This window comes from Toxorhynchites rutilus, unplaced genomic scaffold (genome assembly GCF_029784135.1).
Source record: "Toxorhynchites rutilus septentrionalis strain SRP unplaced genomic scaffold, ASM2978413v1 HiC_scaffold_361, whole genome shotgun sequence".
Classification (NCBI taxonomy): Eukaryota; Metazoa; Arthropoda; class Insecta; order Diptera; family Culicidae; genus Toxorhynchites; species Toxorhynchites rutilus.
In genome coordinates, this window is record NW_026599940.1 from 1 (window position 1) to 12,951 (window position 12,951).

General features: G+C 36.0%; 1 protein-coding gene across 1 annotated transcript; it reads right to left on the minus strand.

Moving 5' to 3' along the window:
- Positions 1–1,561: 1,561 nt before the first annotated feature.
- Positions 1,562–4,333, minus strand: LOC129782067 (uncharacterized; the record flags this gene model as incomplete). Its single annotated transcript, XM_055789516.1, has 4 exons — positions 3,743–4,333; positions 3,603–3,677; positions 3,381–3,548; positions 1,562–3,326 (listed from the first exon to the last, which is right to left on the minus strand). Coding segments are annotated over exons 3-4 (1,909 nt in total), but the record flags the coding sequence as incomplete, so codon positions are not given.
- Positions 4,334–12,951: the final 8,618 nt, after the last annotated feature.

Below are 12,951 nucleotides of genomic sequence, written 5' to 3' on the forward strand. Positions count from 1 at the left end.
TAATCTTTTAATTTTCGAACATATTTCACATTGTTTTGTAGATGGAATTTTTAGCACCATATTTGGGGCGCATCTACTGCAACACCTCCGTCCACATGATTGACATGACAAAATTAGTGATTTCAAGCTGCTGCAGTATAAACAAATTTTTATTACTGCTGTATTTAGGAGTTTTATTTTGATTTGTTTCCTCTCAGAATCCATGTTTCCTAGCCCGGTCAACGGTTTCTTCAAAAGAAAGTTTTGTGCATATTTAGCTACATATACACCACAGTTGTAGTCGTCGTTTTGCTTGTCGTGCGCAATATTTTTCGAGCCGCTTTGCCAATTGGTTGAATCAAATGGTTGATTTTTAAGTCTCCGAATAGAGCTTACTGCCTTCAAAAATTCTTCTTGTACGTCCTTCAAATATGGGGATGCTGTTTCGAGAGGATCTAAATAAAAAGTTTCTCTATTCATAAAATCAGCAATGAAGAGAACCCAATGGTTCCCTCTTCCAACTTGCTTGGTGGGTGCTTGCCCAGCTCTAACATTCAAAGGAACCACCCATACTCCCGATGTATTGGTTAGAACTGGTAAAACATAATCTCGTTTCCTATCCAATACTTCTTTTAGTTGAGTTGTATCAAACAAGTTTCTCGACATGTAAGTTGATACCAATTTTACGCTTTCGACCTCACATTCTTTTATGGCCACTGCAATTATCGCATCTAAGGTTTCTCCATCCATATATGTATGTGCATCGAGCGTTTGAAGCATTTCTGAGCTTACAATCATACTACTTACTCCTATGCTCTCATATTCTGAAGGAAACTCACCGAAATACCATTTGGTGGTAACTGGAAATTCAAATCCTTTGTCAATGAATTGATGAATAGAGGACAGATTACAGGTAGTTTCTAAATCTTCTTCTAATGATCTTTTTCTGTTGTTATCACTGTTTTCCTTTGAATCTGGGTGCTTCTGTGTTGATTGTTCAAGTTGTGTGTTTAAGCTGTTAGTTTCCTGCTTCTTTTTCTTCTTGAACAAGTGGGTTGAAGCATCTTTTTGAAAGTATGGACTATGCCATTCGTCCTCTATGTCTTCTACGTTTCCGACAAATCTGTCATATTCTGCGATTCTATCATCTTGACGTTTTTTAGCATTACTTATTCCTTTATCAGTAGCGTATATATCTTCAATGTCAAAGTCGGAAAAGTGGAACAGAGATTCAATATACGATTGTAGTTTTCGAAGAAAATGTGTTATTCTTTCGTAGAGCTGACCTTTCATAACATTGTGTTTCAATGTTCGGAAGAAGCTTTCAACCCTTGCGTTTGAAATAGTATCCGGATTCGAGTCAATTTGAGATACTATTATATTTGACCACAAACAAACCACAGGCATGTATTTTTTCAAGGCGACATCTTCCAAGAATCCTTTGAAATACAGTGGGTTCTGTGATCCTTGGCTGAGATCATCTATTTGTTTTAATGTTGTTTCAAATGTTTCTTTTAACAACGCATAAAAAGGCGATCCCAAGAAGATTTTGTCCTCATCTTTTTTAGAATTTCTGGTTCACCGATGCCAGTATAATCAAATTTACCAGCGCTTTCTGAATCGAAGCTTGTTCTATCATTAATTTTTGCATCTAGTTCTTTTAGTGATGTCTCAAGCATTCGGTTCTCATTTGCAGATCCAAAAATGCATGTCATAATGATAAACAGATCGATTAAGTCCACTAAGTTTGTAGCACGTACAGCCAATCGCATACAGTCCATGAACTTATGTTTTATGTTGATTGGAGCAGATTTCAAGTCCTTAGAAACTACATTCATGAAATGACTGTAGCATAAATGAATGATAGTGAAATTGAGATTGAGTTCTCTTATGCAAACTTTATAACAATCTCGGATATACTCTGGTAGTGTATGGTGTTGATTATTAAGAGCCCGTATCAATCCACCAATCAGTGACCAGCTCCAATCAACACTAACAATTCTCGCTATTTTATTCAATTTATTCATAGAGCTGCCTGACTCGTACGAAGCACGAAATATATTCAACCAATTGTGGAAGTCTACTGTTTTTTGGCTTTCAGTCACAAAGGTTGTTACGGGTACACTAAAATTTGACCGGTAATTGTATGCGACCAAAACATATATTTGAACACGCTTCTCAGCTTTTGAATATCGTACAACCGATCCAGTACCATCCATGTAGAAAATAGGACTGTAAGTCTTGTTTTTTCTCAGCTCTTTGAACATTTTTGTATTAAAACAAATTACACCAAAGGGCTTTCTAAACACATTTTTGATATAAGATCCGTTATCCTCAGACATTTTTATCAAATCTTGAAAATCATCAATATCCCTGTTAAGCTTCGATTTAGCTTCACTGCTAATTTTTTTCAATACATTTTTGCTGACAATGTCTACCTTCTCGAATGGTTCCCTTTTTTTCTTTTCGTTGATCAACTTAGTTCGTAATTCAAGTGGTTTTTGGAGCTGCAGTTTTTTCATATTTATGTTTCTTTTTACTCCTTTGCAATATGCCGCTTTCAGGTTTTCCCCGTGTATCAGGGTCATAGCGACATTAACATAGACATCGACTTTATATATGTTATCACCATCCGTAACAGAAACAATTTTGAAACGATAAGATCTGCAGGTCTTGTGAGCGCAGACACCATAAAATAGCCAGCCAGATTTGTTGCAATTATGAGAATTTATATTGATTATACAATAGATATTGAATTCTTCATATTTGATTTTTAACAAATCTTCTAAGGCCACTATAAAAGGCCTTCTATGCTTTTGTTGCTTATATTTAGCATCGCCAACCTTGGTTTTGCTTTGCATTATATTATGTTGATCATAATGTTTACACATTTCAATGTTCTTCTTGTTGATGTAAAAAGAACACTCGTAAATTGAAGCACCACTATAAAGTCTTTTTGTGGCAGTTGCCCCACATTCCGCAACCTTGACATTGTATTTGATCCTGTTACTGTTGCCTTTTTCTTTTATCTCTTTTCGTAGGTTTTCAAAGTCCGTTGTATTGAACACAAGTTCAGTTACATCTACATCACTGCTATAAGTAGTATCTTGTGATTTGGTCGATCCTTCAAGATCATTGGTATCAAATGAAACAATCGAGTCTTGCATGTCGTTCGTTGATCTCTCTTGCATTTGACTTACTGATGTTTCAAAAATGCGACATTCAATTTCTGGAGCATTAAGTTCCATTCCTTTCTTACATACTTTTGCAGGAAACTCGACGGATAATGATTTTATTTCGACACGCGATAAATCTGTTCCTTTCAATAAAAATCCGAATGGAGGTTGCTGAAGAATAATACATATTAATACATGAATAATTAATTGGAAATGTCATCTTACTTCGTTATCTTTTCCCGTATTATCAACGCCGTCAAAAGTAGTACTTTGAGAGTCGGCCAATTCCTCGAAATCGTTTGTGTCAAATGATACAAATGATAATGTTCTTGTTTCGACACGTGAAGGAGATGAGTTTGTTTCGGACATATGATCTGTTTTATTTAATAAAAGCTGCTAAATAACAACTATTAATACATGAATTAATAAATAGAAATGTCATCTTACTTCATGAACTCCAACGCAGTCTTGTGGCAAGCAGGCACTTTCATTCTCAAAAGAACATTCTTTGAAATTATCGATCTATAAAAATTTGAAGTTACTGTATGGCGTGACTATTTCAAAGCAATTTGATATTTTACACTTACGTTATGACTTTCAGCGGCAATTGAATGTTCAATATTCTGCGGAAATGATTTCACATTGAAAATTTCAAAATAGTTTTATTAATTTCAGGAAGCTTATAACAATTATAAGGGTTCTCACCTTTCGTTCTGCACGATACTTCTTATATGTTGGATTACAAGCGAAGTTATTCCTAACTTTTTTTAAGTTAGGTGCGCATTTTTCGTTTAATCCCATTTCTACAAGAATTTCTTTCAGATTCTTAGAATTCAATTCGAATAGCTCATCCAACTCTTCTCTAGCGATCAAATCATTCGCTGCATCCCAACAATTCTGCAAAGTAATCTCAGGAGCAAACCGTTTTACGGATTTTCGATGTTTCATTAGAAGGCTTTTGATTACCTTCATACTAGGATAGTTCGTTTTATCTAATCCCATACGCTCCAAAATTACTTGCATGTTCTTAAAATTTAACTTGAAATCATATTCTAGGCACTTGGTTGAAATTAAACTGTTAACCGCTTCTAAACACATCTCTAAATTAATTTTATAAGAGGATGCCATCTTCACAGTACACATTTCTCAATCCTTATAGTACTCCGGTTGGAAAGGGTCTGACTAAATTTACTGTAGGAAAAAAACGACACTAGTTTTCAAAGTCCAAATTTTCACTATAACTTTCTCTAATGGTTTCTAAATACACGTGGTGAATAAAAACTTATAAAGATGGATCATATGCTGCTCTGCTACTTTTATACTCCCTGAAATTGGTGGGGTGTTTGTCCTGTCGGCTTCGCTCGGTTAGCTCGGGTGATATTAGTTTGTTGTGTTGATACTGCTTTCATCTCACTTTCGCACGTCTCTGGGTGATGCAATGGAATGACAGGTCATGTCGCAACACGTATGCGCTCGCTCCGCGTGGCGCAAACAGTAGATATTATCGTCTATTACTGCTATTAATCACCTAATATTATTCTATACACTAACTTAACGAACCAAAAAAATAAACACCCTTATTCTTGTTTTCGAACGAACACAAAACGTTCGAAAGAATGCCTCATTCGTATCCTTGGTTTCGTACGAAAGAAATCTATCCGTTCGAACATTCGAACATCGTTCGTTCGAACGAATTGCCCTATCCTCGTTTTCGTACGAAAGTGTTTTTTCATCGGTCAGTCAAACGACACTTTTGAGTAGCGAATCAGATGAAGCGTAGAAGAAAATTTAATCGATGTTTACGTTTTTGTGGTTTATTCAGACGCATAAAATACTCAAATTGATTTTCTCTAATGTTTATTTTAATTAGGGTGGGAAATTTCTATAGAAGCAGATAAAAAATATATAGACATGATTTCTTGATCTGTCGATATTTTCAATTTCGCTGCCGGAGAAAATCGTTTGGTCGTCGAGGATTAAATGAATTGCTGCTCGTTTGTGTTGAACAGGTGAACAATAATGGCTTGAGAGTTTTTAACCTGTCCTCAATTACCATCGCCAAGGTTCGAGCCATACAAATTAATAGTTTAGTTAAACGTTTTGTTTCTGAAAAAAATAATACGTGAAAATTGATGATAATTACTTAGTAGAATATCGACATGCTGAAATTTAAACTGCTTAGCCGGATGATTTTCAATTTTTATCCGTTGAATCCATTCCACGTACCGTGTTTCATCCCTTTTGATTATGAAATGATATTCCTGGTCGACATCTCTTCTTATAATAGGAAACAACGGAAATTATGTGACTGTTGGATTTCGCGTTATGATCATAGGCTTTAGTATCACTAACGCAAATTTCTCCATATTTTCATACCAATTCGTTCAACTTTTCAGACCCATTTATCATTGGGTTCTGGTGGAAACATTCAGAAGCTCTTTTAATAATACATTTAAAGAACATGTAGCAATAGTTTCTATTCATGTTTTTAAAAAGTGAACTCAGGGGTATGAATGCACACAGAAAAAAGCGCAATTTTTATTATGAATTAATTTTGTCGTAATAAAATTTTTACTGAAGTCATAGATTAATACAAACTGAACCTACCTCAATTTCCATGCATTCGTCGGATTCCAGCTGTATTCCACTTTCAATATCATCACAACTCATCGCAATCGTTTCATTGCCGAACGAAAATTCGCCACGGCGCAACTCCGCCACCGAATATTTTCATTACGATTCGGCGCTAGAGTACGTGCTCCCGTGGCCGAGTGGTTAGCGTCCACACTATCATGCCGGGGGTTCGGGTTCGATTCCCGTTCTGGTCGGGGGATTTTTCGTGAAAGAAAATTCTTCCGGCTTGCACTGTGGTCACGCGTATTCTAGAGCTTGCCCCTCCAGAGTACATTCAAGGCGTGTTATTCGGCATAGAAATCTCAACCAAGCACTACTAATAAAAATGACGCAAGTAATGCTGCGTTGAGAAGGCAAAAGTTTCACTGGAACGGTAGTGCCATCCAAGAAGAAGAAGAAGCTAGAGTACACAACTTCACTTTGGTGACTTAAGATAATAGCGCTGACTTAGTATTTTTTTTATTTTGCGCTTTTTTATGTCGAAATATTTTTCAGTGTTGATCTTAACGCCTACAGAAAATGTATAGCAGACCAGGAGACAGACACTTCTGTCGTCAAAAATTTCGGCGGTCGACGCCATATTTGAAAATGTCGACGCCGGTTTTTTTCAACAAGAAAAATGGGGCCAACGGCGACCGCCGCTAGCTTATTTTTCTAGTTGACTCGATCGGCTACGGATGTTTTTAGTTCATTCAAGTCTGTTCAGAAGATCGGGACTATCCTGTACCGCCTAGTATGGAAACGACCCCGTGTTAACACTAGATTTACCAGCTATTTATATATACCTATTTCTACCAGCACCAGTCAAAATGACTGGTGTATAAGAAAAAATGAATATTGTGGTTCCAGTCTGTACTATTACTTATCAAATGGCGAAAATAAGTTGAACAATATTAATTGTGATAGATAAATGGACTAATAGACATTGTCAAATAACAAAACACTTAATTGTTTACAGTTTGTTGCTCACAATAGATTTTGCAGTGTATACACTTTCTACATAGACTTTTTTTGCATTTATTGCAAATATTTGTAGTCTTATTGTTATTAAAATATTCTATTTGACACCATTTGCGTACAGAAACAGTGCCATTTGTAGTTGGTATATCAGCTTCGTGTGGTATTTGCCTTGAAGTCTGATATTCTGAAGCAAGTTCTTTTGCTAATTGAAACAGAAAGTCTTCTCGTGAGATATTTTCTCCTGTTATGTTTTGTTCAATATCCAGCTATTTCTTCCGGCTGAAACTAAATTATTGAAAAACAGTTGAAGTGGTCACCTTCTGGAACCTGATTTCCATTCGATCAGTGACATCGACGCCAAAATATGTCTGGTTGCCAATAGAAGCGCGTATCGTTCCAAGCAACGAAGTATTTTGAGATCTTAATTTTAACGCCAAAGGAATACTTGTAAAAAATATCAGTTTTACGCTCCTTCATGGTATACGGTTCAAGAAATTTCATTACGACAAATTTGCATAGGGGGATTGATGCATTTCGAGTCTCGCTTTTTCCTAAATAAGGAAAGCCATTTATCACATATTTCGTCTCTACATCAGACGCCAATTAGAATTTTATGCTAAATTTATGGGGTTTGTTTGGAAAATACTGAGTAAATCTGCATCTGGCCTCCGATGGAAAAAGTTGCTTATCCCCGGTAATATAAGTTCATCCCCTGTTTGAAGCTATTTCCTTCGTACGCCCCACGCGCGCACAATATTGCAAGAGATGCCTTCAATTTTTCTTGTGTAATTGTCCACTTTTTTCCAAAACTCGAGAGGCTTCTAACTCTGTACAAATTCGTATATGTTCCAAAATATGGTTATCAATCAGTAATTGGAACGCACTACTTAGATTCCCGTTCATAATATTTCTTTCAGCATGTGCTGTTGGACCGTGTACATCTTTGAAATTACTATGAACTAGTAATCTACCAGCAACACCTCCTTCTTCAATTCTCGTTCAAATAGTTCCGTCTAAAGCAATTTCAGTTTGCTGATTTGGTACGCTTGATTGGAATTTTTACGCAACCACTGTCGCTTGGCTCATCTATATTGTCATCATCAGGAATTTCCTCATCACTACTCTCGATAATAGCACTGTTATCATCACTTCCTTGAGAATCAATTTTTCTATCTAACAAATCATCGCCGCTGTCGTATAATTCACTTTCCACATCTGAACATTCCAGAGGTATGCTGGTTGCATTTTCTAAATATGCAGAACATTTTCAGGGGCTGACAATTGCTGTCAAAATATGTTGAAATTAAAACGCTCTCATACATTTCTTCATAGAAACATGCACCAGTCAGTTTGACTGGTACTGGTTTAAATGTCAATAACAAAAAAATATATTTGTTAGTAATAAATATTAAGTAACATTAAGTTTATAAAATGTTTTTTCTACTTATAGCTACAAAAGTCATAACATCATTTCGGAAAGCAAATGTAATATGTCGTAGGAATTTTAAATTGAAATTGCACGACCAGTCAAAATGACTGGTCTGGTAAATCTAGTGTTAAATAAGTTGCAAGTGGTTGCTCACGGAAGTTACGAAGGCTAAATTCGCGTTCAGTGGATTCAGTAGTAGATGTATATGTATGACAGAAGTGGAGAAAAAGGAATGAAAATGAACAATCGATCATTACCAGAAGTGATGACAACGCGGTTAGATCCAGGAAAAAATCAATACAGTTTTTTTTTATATAATTACGCCTAATTGATCTACTGATTGTAGGACGTATTCTATTCATTTAAAGTGAATACTCACGGGAAAAAGTATGGCGAAATAAGATTTAAATTAATAACAATTTGCAGAACAAGATATTTTTCTCTAGGCTCAATCTGAGAGGAGAACTTGAATTCCATTACTCAGTGGGTTAGGTATTACCTCTGACTACCAAGGAGTCGCAAAGAAAACCCTATTGTAAGATTTATATCACTTGAAAGCATACGTTTACTTATAATAAAAATACTTCAGCTTCAAGTCGTCTGAACGAGACTGATCTGAGGAGGTTTCTTATTCAGAAAATCGGAACAAAGTCGAATGATTAATATCACTCGATAATAGTCGATTTCAACTTTTTTTTCGTAAATTTAAGCCGGGAGTCTCGAGTCATGGTTAAGAAGTGTTCTCGATGCATCGATTTCGCGAACTGAAAATTAATATCGACTAGCATTTCCGAAAATACTAGACTATCCCATGTTGTAGGTTGCTCAACCGATCAAAAATTCGTTTCCTCATATATTTTCTCAAATATTCTTAATTTTTTAAGCACTTTTTTGTGAGAATATGATGAGATTTTACAATAAAACATGAAACAATATTTTGGAATGGGTTAATCACGTTTTGGAATCGGCGCCTATCCGGCTCGACTAAGAAAATCTAGAACTGGACTATAATATTGATCGGCTAAATTTTAGAGAAACTTAGTTTATTCGACCCAAAAAATTATTTTCTTTTTGAATATTTTTTCATTGACCGATGTAATATTTGGTCCAGAGATGTAAGCTGATTTACATTTAAGCCGCGATTCATTAGCCATCGAAGCAAATTAATTGGTCGACTTAAGCTGACTTTCTTGTTATGAACGATCAATTTTTGAAGCCGCCATTCAAATTCAAAAACGATTATTTTAGCAGTAGATGCCGGTTTGATGACTAATGGAAAGACTCGTGTGTCTAATTAAAATGAAAAAAATGTCATTCCATCGCCTCCAAAAAATATCAGCCTTAGGACTTGTCCATTTTTGTGAATTTCTTGAAATTTCAAATGGTTCCCATGACCAGATGAGTCAATTCCAACACTCCACCATCTCAAAATATTCTCATAGGATGGTATGCTTCTAATTCAAATGATAAAATTGACATTCTATCGCCTCCGAAAAATATTAGCCTTAGGACTTGTCCATTATCGTAAATTTCTTGAAATTTAAAATGGTTCCCATGACCAGATGGGTCAATTCCAACATTCCACCATCTCAGAATATTCTCGGAGGATAGTATGCTTCTAATTCAAATGATAAAATTGACATTCTATCGCCTCCGAAAAATATTAGCCTTAGGACTTGTCCATTATCGTAAATTTCTTGAAATTTAAAATGGTTCCCATGACCAGATGGGTCAATTCCAACATTCCACCATCTCAGAATATTCTCGGAGGATAGTATGCTTCTAATTCAAATGATAAAATTGACATTCTATCGCCTCCGAAAAATATTAGCCTTAGGACTTGTCCATTATCGTAAATTTCTTGAAATTTAAAATGGTTCCCATGACCAGATGGGTCAATTCCATCACTCCACCATCTCAGAATATTCTCGTAGGATGGTATGCTTCTAATTCAAATGATAAAATCGAAATTCTATCGCCTCCAAAAAATATTAGCCTTAGGACTTGTTCATTGTCGTAAATTTCTTGAAATTTAAAATGGTTCCCATGACCAGATGGGTCAATTCCAACACTCCACCATCTCAGAATATTCTCGTAGGATGGTATGCTTCTAATTCAAATGATAAAATCGACATTCTATCGCCTCCAAAAAATATTAGCCTTAGGACTTGTCCATTATCGTAAATTTCTTGAAATTTAAAATGGTTCCCATGACCAGATGGGTCAATTCCAACACTCCACCATCTCAAAATATTCTCGGAGGATAGTATGCTTCTAATTCAAATGATAAAATTGACATTCTATCGCCTCCGAAAAATATTAGCCTTAGGACTTGTCCATTATCGTAAATTTCTTGAAATTTAAAATGGTTCCCATGACCAGATGGGTCAATTCCAACACTCCACCATCTCAGAATATTCTCGTAGGATGGTATGCTTCTAATTCAAATGATAAAATCGACATTCTATCGCCTCCAAAAAATATTAGCTTTAGGACTTGTCCATTATCGTAAATTTCTTGAAATTTCAAATGGTTCCCATGACCAGATGGGTCAATTCCAACACTCCACCATCTCAGAATATTCTCGTAGGATGGTATGCTTCTAATTCAAATGATAAAATCGACATTCTATCGCCTCCAAAAAATATTAGCCTTAGGACTTGTCCATTTTCGTGAATTTCTTGAAATTTCAAATTATTCCCATGACCAGATGGGTCAATTCCAACACTCCACCATCTCAGAATATTCTCGTAGGATGGTATGCTTCTAATTCAAATGATAAAATCGACATTCTATCGCTTCCAAAAAATATTAGCCTTAGGACTTGTCCATTATCGTAAATTTCTTGAAATTTAAAATGGTTCCCATGACCAGATGGGTCAATTCCAACATTCCACCATCTCAGAATATTCTCAGAGGATAGTATGCTTCTAATTCAAATGATAAAATTGACATTCTATCGCCTCCGAAAAATATTAGCCTTAGGACTTGTCCATTATCGTAAATTTCTTGAAATTTAAAATGGTTCCCATGACCAGATGGGTCAATTCCAACACTCCACCATCTCAGAATATTCTCGTAGGATGGTATGCTTCTAATTCAAATGATAAAATCGACATTCTATCGCCTCCAAAAAATATTAGCCTTAGGACTTGTCCATTGTCGTAAATTTCTTGAAATTTAAAATGGTTCCCATGACCAGATGGGTCAATTCCAACACTCCACCATCTCAGAATATTCTCGTAGGATGGTATGCTTCTAATTCAAATGATAAAATCGACATTCTATCGCCTCCAAAAAATATTAGCCTTAGGACTTGTCCATTATCGTAAATTTCTTGAAATTTAAAATGGTTCCCATGACCAGATGGGTCAATTCCAACATTCCACCATCTCAGAATATTCTCAGAGGATAGTATGCTTCTAATTCAAATGATAAAATTGACATTCTATCGCCTCCGAAAAATATTAGCCTTAGGACTTGTCCATTATCGTAAATTTCTTGAAATTTAAAATGGTTCCCATGACCAGATGGGTCAATTCCAACACTCCACCATCTCAGAATATTCTCGTAGGATGGTATGCTTCTAATTCAAATGATAAAATCGACATTCTATCGCCTCCAAAAAATATTAGCCTTAGGACTTGTCCATTGTCGTAAATTTCTTGAAATTTAAAATGGTTCCCATGACCAGATGGGTCAATTCCAACACTCCACCATCTCAGAATATTCTCGTAGGATGGTATGCTTCTAATTCAAATGATAAAATCGACATTCTATCGCCTCCAAAAAATATTAACCTTAGGACTTGTCCATTATCGTAAATTTCTTGAAATTTCAAATGGTTCCCATGACCAGATGGGTCAATTCCAACACTCCACCATCTCAGAATATTCTCGTAGGATGGTATGCTTCTAATTCAAATGATAAAATCGACATTCTATCGCCTCCAAAAAATATTAGCCTTAGGACTTGTCCATTATCGTAAATTTCTTGAAATTTCAAATGGTTCCCATGACCAGATGGGTCAATTCCAACACTCCATCATCTCAGAATATTCTCGGAGGATGGTATGCTTCTAATTCAAATGATAAAATCGACATTCTATCGCCTCCAAAAAATATTAGCTTTAGGACTTGTCCATTATCGTAAATTTCTTGAAATTTCAAATGGTTCCCATGACCAGATGGGTCAATTCCAACATTCCACCATCTCAGAATATTCTCGGAGGATAGTATGCTTCTAATTCAAATGATAAAATTGACATTCTATCGCCTCCGAAAAATATTAGCCTTAGGACTTGTCCATTTTCGTGAATTTCTTGAAATTTCAAATGGTTCCCATGACCAGATAGGTCAATTCCAACACTCCACCATTTCAGAATATTCTCGTAGGATGGTGTGCTTCTAATTTAAATGATAAAACTGTCTTATCATCGGCTACAAAAAATGTCAGTTGTAATTAAAAGTTATTGGTATCTTTTTATTGGTATCTTCACCCACATGGAGATGGAGCTGCTTTATCGTTCTCGAGAATCGCGGTAGTTCTTCAAGAAACTAAACGCCTCGCACAAAGGCTTTGTGCCGCGGGCCGAAATGTGCAGAAACAATAAAGGAGGCATCTTGACGAACGAACGCGAGGTGATCGAAAGGTGGAGGCAGCACTACGATGAACACCTGAACAGCACGCAGACAGGAGACCGAGACGGCGTTGAGGAGGACTAGACCGGTGCAATGAACAACGACGACGTACCACCCCCGACGATGGGTGAAG